General features: G+C 41.3%; 1 protein-coding gene across 1 annotated transcript in view; it reads left to right on the forward strand.

The window, feature by feature from the left end:
- Positions 1-10,080, forward strand: part of SDC2 (syndecan 2) — a 57,674-nt gene extending 47,594 nt beyond the window's left edge. Inside the window, exons 3-5 of the mRNA XM_084509605.1 lie at positions 4,828-4,961; positions 6,410-6,545; positions 7,798-10,080. Of these exons, the coding sequence (XP_084365731.1) occupies positions 4,828-4,961; positions 6,410-6,545; positions 7,798-7,961 (434 nt within the window). The 3' untranslated portion in view covers positions 7,962-10,080. The remainder of the gene's footprint in view (positions 1-4,827; positions 4,962-6,409; positions 6,546-7,797) is intronic.
- The last annotated feature ends 230 nt before the right edge of the window (positions 10,081-10,310 follow it).

Below are 10,310 nucleotides of genomic sequence, written 5' to 3' on the forward strand. Positions count from 1 at the left end.
CGTTAATGCCCTTGCAGGTTTGCAACTGGCATTAACATGGGCAAATGTCACTGTCAGTATGACACATTTCAAGCTAAGATTTGGCTGAGGGCTCTTTCTGAGGAGATCAAAAAAGGTGATGGTGGCTGGTGGCCTGCTTTTTTTTTTTCCCACTTTTCTTTCATAGCCTCTTTATTCTTTATGTACATTCGGTTCCATTTACCTAACTGTTCAGTCTGAGTCCTTCAGTGAACAGTTTTTGAAGGAGCTATGCCTGCTTCCCTGTGGTCCTGTATCAACAGCAGGGTCTGTAGTGAATTAAAGAGTGTGTTGTTTCCTTCTTGCAGTCTCATTATATGAGGAGATGCCTCTTCCATCATCACTTGTTTTAGTGTGGGTGTTCATATATGGCATAATAATAAAATCGTAGAATCATACAGTATCCCAAGTTGGAAGGGACCCCCATGGATCATCAAGTCCAACTCCTGGCCCCACACAGGACAACCCCAAAATCAGACCCTATGTCTGAGAGCATTGTCCAAACTCTTCTTGACCTCCAGCAGGCTCGGTGCCATGCCCACTGCCCTGTGGAGCCTGTCCCAGTGCCTGACCACCCTCTGGGTGCAGACCCTTTCCCTAACCCCCAGCCTGACCCTCCCCTGTCCCAGCTCCATGCCGTTCCCTCGGGTCCTGTCGCTGTCCCCAGAGAGCAGAGCTCAATGCCTGCCCCTAAGCTCCCCTCGTGAGGGAGCTGCAGGCCGCCATGAGGCCTCCCCTCAGCCTGCTCTGCTCGGGGCTGAGCACACCAAGGGACCTCAGCTTTTCCTCATACACCTTGCCTTCTAGACCCTTCACCATCTTTGTAACACTCCTTTGGCCACTCTCTGATAGTTTTCTTGCCTATACACAACCTGAAATGTTATTAACTACTGTTATTTTTAGCTATGGTATGAAAGATCTTAACTGAGCTCTGGTCTTGCCTGGCAGTAGCTGCTAAGCACCGTGACTACCCTTATGTCCAGGAGAGGCACCATCTCTACTAGATTTATCAGCAAGTTCTTTGGAAAAGCATCTGATTCTTGGGTCTTCTCTTAAGCTGTTCCTGGTCTGTGCAATACATATCAGAATCTGGTTCAGATTTTTGCTTCCCCTTCTCCCACCCTAATAATTCCCAGTCAATAGCAGCCTGAGTTGAGAAAGTTTTGGTTATCTCAGGATGAGCTGGGTCTACACTGACATCGTGACCGGGGACTGTTCTTGGAGGCAAGTTGTGGTGGTGGGGCTGGAGCTCCTCCAAGACACAGAACAGGAGTCCTTCTCCATGGCTGGACAGCAGTTTTGGAGCCTGATGGCAGGGTGCTGGGAGGTCTACGGTGATCTATCCCATTTGAAAGTATGTTTTTATTGTGCTGGACAGAATCTTATACTTCCGTATAGCTATCTAGGACTCTTTTTATTCTTTCTTCAAGTCATGGATTTTTTTTTTCTCCTCATGTGAGAATTAAGAGTCATCTCTGATGACACACAGCGTCATCCCTGGTTGTCTAATGCTGCATTGATTAAGGGTTGGGCTGGAGGCTTCTCGTGTGAATGGGAGTGAGATAAGTCTGCTAAAAGAGTGCAGTGATGATAGAGATGTGTCACAGTGATGATAGAGATGGAAGGTGTGAAACAGATGCCAGGTCTGTGTGTGCCCACCTTATGCCAGGCTTGCTTGTGGTGGCAGTACTCCCAGAGGAAGATGTGCAACAGCAAACAGCCGTGATGCCAAAAGATAGTGTGAAATGCTTGGATTGTTTGGTAGGAAGAGTTAATCACTGGCTACCTTGCGAGTAAGAGTGCTAACTACCATCGGCTTTTTGTAGTATACAATAACTTAGGCTGGCACAATCTCGTTTTGCTGACAAGTTTTCTCAAGCAGCAAGAGGGTTAAGGGGCATTTGTGTTCCTGATATCCAAGGGGCAGCTAATAGTAGGCACATCACTGAGGGCTGTTTTAGGTATTTCCAATACTACAGCACAATCTACAGCTACTTTGTCCACTGTGAATATAGTTGGGAATCCTGAAGAAGCTGCAGTGGATAAAAGGTGGTAGAGAGCTCTCAACTCTTTACTGGAGTTGAGAGGGATGGATATGGATTTAATTACAGCAAGGTTCTTGTGGTGCTGTCATTAAGGGGCTGTATCCACTTGTAGAGGAGTGACTCTACGATTAACTCAAGGCAGTTAATGCCCAGCACTATCTCCAAGCTGGCTAGTTCCAGAAACCTTCTAAAGAAATAGTGATTTTCAAGAGGAAAAAGTGAACTCTTATACTCTGACCATTTCCCAGTATTCCTCTTAACAGCCTAGTATGAAGCTATGTTCATGACAATCTGTACAATTTTTCTTTTCTACTTGGATTTGGAGAGGGGGACTGATCGGTTTTATTGTCATTGCTTTTTTTACTCTTAGAGAACACGATACTGTATAAAATTCTACTCCTATGTTGTGGAGAGCATGAGGGAGGTTTTCTGTTTGTGTTCGGTTTTGATCTCCCAGTCCTATTTACAGGTAATTCTGACAGTGTTATGGTCTGCTTGGGAAAGGAAATGCCTTCCTCTTGTTTAGACCTACTCCATGCCAAGCATAGACCTGTCTAGATAAAACTAATTAGAAAGCAGGAGCTACGGGGATGTGTCTGAGCCAGTACCTGAGTCAGGCCTAGAGGACGGCAGCCTCGGTGTTTTGGTGATTGTCAGGACTTCCCCGAGGCCATACAGAGGAGGAGTTGGGTCCCTATGGTGCAAGTCTAGCGACCAGTCCAGAGGTTAGATTAGTCACCTGGTTGTTGAGAGACCTGCGACCTGTATCCTCCATAATCAGAGAGTTTCAGACCTGTAACTCTCACCATTTTATCTGGCAGACAGAACTATTGCCTGAAGCAAAGGTGGCATTTAAGAATTTGGAGGAGCAGTTGTGATTAACTGGGATTTATCATTTCATAGAGGAGGAAAAAAAAAAAAAAAAAAAAAAGGAAAGAAAAAGTTCTGTACTCTCAAAGTCTGTTTTATCAGATCTCTAATCTGATCATAAATTTTAATTTCCTTGACTGTGAGAGTCTTGTATAATTTGGAGGAACTTGGAAGGTAAAGCAGGCTGAACTATCCACTGGGCTCTTATTTCTCAAAGAAAACTCTTGAGGCAACGACAGAAAAATGTTCCTGTTGGATGCCTTTCTTCACCTTTGTTTTGCAGCAGGATGTTGGTTTTTGATCTTTGAGTAGCATTTCAGGAAAGCACCTGATTCTTGTTGTGAGGTCTTTATTCTGAAGGTTGCATTGTAATTTTGGTGTTTCTGAATAGTTTTCCAGTGATTCTGTGATGGCAGCTTTCATATACTACTTTTTTTTAATTATTTCACATTTTCTTTTCTACCGTACAAGAGTTGTCTGAGTTACTGTCTTGTTAGCACCCTTTCTTTCAAAGCTTGGATGTACATAATTCAAACTTCTGCTTTTGTGCTTGGATTTTCAGCCTGTTCTCTAGAAAAATAAGATAAAAGTCAGTTTGGAACAAGTGAGTCATGCTATTCTGTTGAAAGTGGATATATTTTTATTTGTTGGATATTACTCTTACAAACATTTGCTGGACATATTACCCAACAGTTATTTGGGTAACCAGCGTCTGTAATGAGCAGAACACATATTGAGATTCCTAAGGAGAGGTCCAAGAATAGCTCTGTTCTTTTCCCTTTTCAGCCCTAGCAATAATTTAGGCTATTGTCTGTGTCTTCTCCCTTCCAGGATCACTGAAGGATATTTATTAGTCCTGTCCATTATCTTATTCTAAAGGAGCCTTCATACTCCAGCAGGGCTTTGAATGTTGAGGAAATGAAATGTAAGGTCATCTTTAGGTAATTTTTTGTCCTCTTAGCCTTTATGTCAAAAGAAAAAGGCTTTTGCATTATGTGGAGTTGAGAAATATGTGAATTCCTAGTGACTGAGATATGAACTAGTAACACTATTTTCGTAGACAGGAGCTACTTGGTTTTTATAGTTAAGGGTTTAACAGGTTTGATATAGAGGAGGGCTTTTTTTTGTTGTCAAAGCAGTGTGTCACAGGGAAAAACTGCCCGGTTCACGTAGTTTAAGTCAAATCAGAATCAAAGAAGTGTATCAACAGATCTATGACACCTAATTAATTGTCAATCATTGAACTATACCTTCAGGATCAACATCAGTAACACAATGGATAACCACAATATCAGCCACTTGCAAAATGGTAACAGGCAACTACAAATTTCCAAGCCCATGCTGCAACTGATCCCAACACCTCCCACGTGCACTCAGACTTGGGTGCGCACTCACATCCCCCTCCCAGGCCAAGAGGTGTTCAAGCCCCCTTCGCCTGGGCATGCAGGGCCACCCCTGATGTGCCCCAGGGTGCTGGTCCCTGTGGGAGACCTGGAGGTGCCACAGGGCCATCTCAGACAGGGTCTCACCAGCTCTGATGGCTGCTGCCTCCACTGCAGGGTTCCTTCCACTGTTACAAGTATTCATGCATTTTTCATCCTTCCTTTCAGGCTGGTTTGTTCTGTTTCAAAAGCATCCTTGTAATTTCCTGGTTACTGCTTAATCCAGCTGATGCTCCCTTTCCTCTTTCATGGGATCAGCTGGGGCAAACATCCCTGTGATGGTTTAGGGCGCACTGGTTGCACTCACATTTTTATCTTAACAGGCATTTTTTTCGAGGCCATTCGACAAGGGTTGGCTGTACGAGCACACCTACCCTCAAAGGTGTAATAAAAATGCAACAGGACTGGAAGAATTTCACAAGTCAATGAAATGTCACCTCTTTTGTCTCCAGGTGCTGAAGAAGATGAGGATAGCACAGTGATAACAACATCCAGAACAGTTCCAAAGTTACCAACAACAAGTGATGCATCTAGAGCTGAGACCACCACGGTGAAAACGCAGACCAAGATGCCTGCACAAACAAAGGTGCGTGGGTAAAGACAGCACCATTTAATATGGTTCTGCTATACCCCGTGGATGCCTTGGTGTTAACTTTGTTTGATTTATATCAATTGAAAAGAGAGAAAGAAAAAAAACCACAAACTTCTTTATTTATTTAGGTTGGATAATAGGAGAAATCTCTTTACTGAAAGGGTTGTGCCATGTTGGAACAGGTTGCCCAGGGAAGCTGTTGAGTCTCCATCGCTGTAGGTCTTCAAGACCTGGGTAGATAGATGTAGAACTTGTCAGTTTTAGGTTAAAGGTTGGACTAGGTGATCTTAGAGGACTTTTCCAACCTGAACGATTCTGTAATTCTATGATTTAATGTTACTGCAACCTTTTAGAGGAATACAGAGCTGCTCAATTTCATTTCTGCTAGGAAGTCTGTGTAATAACAGCTGGATTTCTCATGAAAGAAGAGAGAGATTAAAAAAACAATGATGATACAGAAAACACAATTTTTCATGATACCTTTGAATCTGAGCTCTGTCTGTTTTACAACTTTTGAAGAGTTATTCCAAAATTCACCACAAAACTTCCCTTCTCAAAAGAAAACTTTGCGTGGTTTGACTGTGATTTGAATACTCTCCAGGTTCCATTTAGTATTTCAGTGTTTTCTTCTATCACCATAGGTAATATTTTCTAAGTTACCCTCAGAGGTGTTTTGAGTATAACATTCCTGTTGGAGTGAGTCCAGAGGCAGGCCATGAGGATGACCAAGGGGATGGAGCACCTCCCCTGTGCAGACAGGCTGAGGGAGCTGGGGGTGTTCGGCCTGGAGAAGAGAAGGCCCAGGGCAGAGCTTACAGCGGCCTGCCAGTGCCTAAAGGGGGCTACAGGAAAACTGGGGAGTGTAATGCTAGGGCAAAGGGGGAATAAGCTTTAAACTAAAAGAGGGGAGATTTAGATTAGATGTTAGGAGGAAATTCTTCACTCAGAGGGTGGTGAGGCCCTGGCACAGGCTGCCCAGAGAAGCTGTGGATGCCCCATCCCTGGATGTGCTCAAGGCCAGGCTGGATGGGGCTTTGGGCAACCTGGGCTGGTGGGAGGTGTCCCTGCCCATGGCAGGGGAGCTGGAATTAAATGATCTTTAAGGTCCCTTCCAACCTGAACCATTCTGTGATTTCATTCAGAGGCCAAAATTCCTATAAAGCAGACGATGTTTAACAGCTGTTTGCTAAATATATTTTTGGAGGTTTAAAAATTCTGGATAGTGTTTTTCATTCCAACATCATGACAACAATTAGATCCACTTTCAGTGTCTAGAACAGCTTTCTGTGGTTGGAATACAACCCATGTGCTGTGACTGTCAGTGCTGTGGAGCACGAGTGGGGCCACCGAAGTTTTGTGGCTGCCTGTGGCCAGCAGCGGCTGTGCAGACTTGCAGCGTTCCTGTCTGTAAGGGCTGCTCTGTTTTTGTTTCTGTGCTACAGTCACCCGAAGAAATCGATAAAGAGGAAAGGCCTGAGGTGGATACCAAGAAAAAGAGTGATGAGCCAGGGGATGACACTGACGTGTTCACTGAAAAGCATTCAGAAAACCTATTCCAGAGAACAGAAGTTCTGGCAGGTAAGGTGTAGTTTGTTACGGTCCACCTCACCAAAAACAACAGAAAATAAAGGGCATCCATATCAAATAACACAAACTAAACACGTGTTTTCTTGGTAGATACTTGAACACATTCACAGGGGGTAACCAGTGGTTGATTTGATGAGAATGAGGTAGGCATTACTCAGTAGCAAAGGCTGTTGCTAATTGATCTGACACCCACAAGTTGAATGTTGCCTGCTTGGTATCTGGAGCTTCCACAGCTTGGAAAAGGAGTTGCAATTTTGCTTGATGCTTATGGTGCAGAAATATGTTTCTCACCAATGCTCTTAGGAGCATGGTGCCGTGTGGTACAGATGGACACTGCCTGGGAGGAGCTCACTGCAGGGATGGATGGTTGGAAAAGTGGTTGGGTGGAGGGGAATGGATCCATCCCACCGTCCTCAGGATATGAAGGGTCGATTTCCATGCGTAGCCCAGGAAGGCACAGACTTACCACCAGTGCTTTCCAGTGGCTGTTCTACACGTGATTTTTTGGGGCATAAGACCTGTGTTTCCAATTACATTTTCCCCCATGCCCCAGAAGGGGATATTGAAAGGGAGCGTTAAGTCACACAGCTTTGTACCTCACTTCCTTCTAAGCACTGAAATGTGAAACAGCAGCAATATCCACGTCAGTGGGAGCATGTGGGTTTGCTCTTGAAGTCTAGCTGGAGTTGTTGCTTTCTACTCTCTAGCAAGTACGTGATGAATGTAATGCCTCTATTCCTACAGCTCCATGAAATGTAGTCTCCTATTATTCATCAATAGGACGTTCATTTCAGTAAAGAGCCACCAAGTGAACACACGGAGAACAGGAATAACCCATTTTTTAGCCAGTATAACAAAGTAGTTCTTTTAAGGTTGAAAATGCCAACTGTTGGAAAATCAGTTTGAAAGGAACTTGCATTTTATTATTATAAATGAAGACAACTTTATGCTCCGGCAATACCGGTAGCTTTGCTAGTTGAGCTTTTGATAATTTATTTAGAAATATGGGTTGTTGGATCACTCGCTTGCAGGTGGAATGCCCTTTTAAAGTATTTCCTTCATTAAAATAAACAGGCTTTCTCAGAACGTATTTCAGGCTGCTAATAATCGAGACGGTTTCAGAATGGGAGCCCTTTTCTGCTATTAGAAAATAATGGCAAATTCATTGCGTGAGATGAAAAAGAAAGATGGTGCTAAACCTGTTCTTCCGGCACATTGTGAATCTCTTTTTCTTTGATTACAGCTGTTATTGCTGGCGGAGTTATCGGTTTTCTTTTCGCAATCTTCCTTATCCTGCTGCTGGTATATCGCATGAGAAAGAAGGATGAAGGCAGTTACGACCTTGGTGAACGTAAACCATCCAGTGCTGCCTATCAAAAGGCACCTACTAAGGAGTTTTATGCATAAAATTCCTATTAGTGTCTCTATTTATGAGATCACTGAACTTTTTTAAATAAAGCTTTTGCATAGAATAATGAAGATCTTTTTTTTTTTTTTTTTTCATTAAAGAGCCATTACGGCACCTTTATGATAAAATCCCATTGTATTTAAAACTTTTCATGTATTCCTTTAAAAAATGTAAAATTAAAACTTAACATTTGCAGTGTTCTGTGAATAACAGTGGCAAAGCATTATTTTATAAAAACCATTGATGTTCACTGAATCATTTTTAAAACTTTATGCATAAATATAAAATAATGAAAATGATTGTTTTATCCTATGGTTCAATGAAAGTTGTTTAATTTTTGTCAGCATGTCTCAGATTGATCTTACAAGTTAGTTTTTATTTCATTAATTTATCTGTTTCCAAAAAAAATGCCTTTTTGTAGTTGTCATGGTGCAATTTGTCTTCAGATAATTCAGATAACAGTAACTTTTAGTGTAAATGTAATTTTTCAGCTATGTAAACTTTAACCTCCACTTTGTATAAATTTCAGTGTCAGAATATCAATTTTACACTTTGCATTGTTTCTCAGCGTACCTGTAGCTTCAGTGAGATTTGTAACAGCAAATTAATGTGTAAAATTGGATTATTACTACAAACTGTATAGTCGTATTCTTACTAAACAAATCTCCTGTGAGGAAGATTTGAGGTAAGCTACTGACAAACCTAAGCAAACCCAAAGACTCTAACAGTATTTTGAGAAGTTGCTGCAGATTTCTATGGCCACTGTATTTGTTAATTATTTGCAATTTGAAGGTACAAGTAGGGGTTTAAATTTTTGTTCTTTAAAAATGCATTTAAGTTGTAAACGTCTTTTAAAGCCTTTGAAGTGCCTATGATTATATGTAACTCGTCGCAGACTGGTGTTAATGAGTATATAACAGTAAAAGAAAATGTTGGTATTTTATAAGCACAGACAATTCTAATGGTAACTTTTGTAGTCTTACATGGATAGACATAATTGTAATTCGGGAACATAAACACTACTGAATAAATCATGTGGCCTAATACTGAAAATTCCATTGTGATAGACTTTTGTACGTTACTCGTTTTATGTCTGGTTGGTTATGTTTTAATGTCACAAAGTACATCCAGTAGATCTTCAAAAAAAGACCAAAAAAAAAAAAGGCAACAACAACAACAAAAAAGGCTGTTGATAAGGCTGATCCTTGGACCAGATTTACTGCTGACATGGCAGAGAAAGCCTGGAATGTTTTAAGTGTTTCATCTGGTGCATGAGTTGTAAGTCTTTCAACCTTTGCGTTATATTTAATGGCAGTATTGACACAGACTTGTTCTTCCTGCAAATGTTGTTTTCAGTACTGTAAAATCCACAGGAGTACCCAGTTTCATTTATTGTGTATATCAGCTTTTGATTTGTTGTTCAGGTTTGTTTTTTACCCTGACCTTTTGGAGAAATTTGTTTTATTCTGCTCGGACTCCAGCAGAAGAGTTGAGACAAGTGGAATATCTTCATAAGAGAAGAAAGAAATATTCCAAGTAGAAGAGAAAAGGCTCTGTTGCTTAGACCACAGATAGGTGTTGGATAGAGGGACAAGTGGAGAAGACGATAGTCTGCCTCCCTATATTATGCTTTGTAACAGACAAATGGCTTCGTCTTCTGCTCTGTTAGCCTCTGCTCTTTTGATTTTGAAATTTCTAAAATAGGCGTTCAGGATGTCGAGCTGAACTGCTTCTCAGAAATGGCAATGTATTGTAAATAAGATCTGGTAGCTCGTCAGATAAGAGTTGCGTCACTTGTATTTGTCGCTGTCCCAAGTTCAGTGGTCATTTAGGAACAAATGAATGCTATCCTGTGCTAAAATATTTAATATATTGCTTTTTAAATTACTTATACTTACTGGCAAGTTTTTCAAAGCCATACAAGTTCAACAAGTAAAAACAGGGTAAGAATTTAACAGGTATATCTTATTGTGCAATATTTAGTGAAATTCAATTAGTAAAATAACTGCTTGAAATAACTGTGCCAAGAAAAGAAAATTTCTGGCAAATGCTGTGCCACTGCTGTAAAATAAAGCATTTGTTAAAGTGCCAAAATAAAGTCTACCATGCCTAAACTAATACTTTATTTGTACAGTCTGACATCCAGTTTTTTGAAGCCCACTTTGCTTAAGGTAGTAGAGCTGAATTTTCTTCAGGGGTCTCACTTTAAGGGTCTTTAAGGAATCTCACTGTAAGTGTAGCGTGCATAGAAAACACCAGACAAATTGGCTCCTCCTCCATAAGCAAACTGATATTAAGAAGCTGTTTTCTTTTTATTCGTACATTTTCGATCCCTCCTCTATACCTAA

The sequence above is a fragment of the Aythya ferina genome (assembly GCF_964211825.1).
Source record: "Aythya ferina genome assembly, chromosome: 2".
NCBI classification, from domain to species: domain Eukaryota; kingdom Metazoa; phylum Chordata; class Aves; order Anseriformes; family Anatidae; genus Aythya; species Aythya ferina.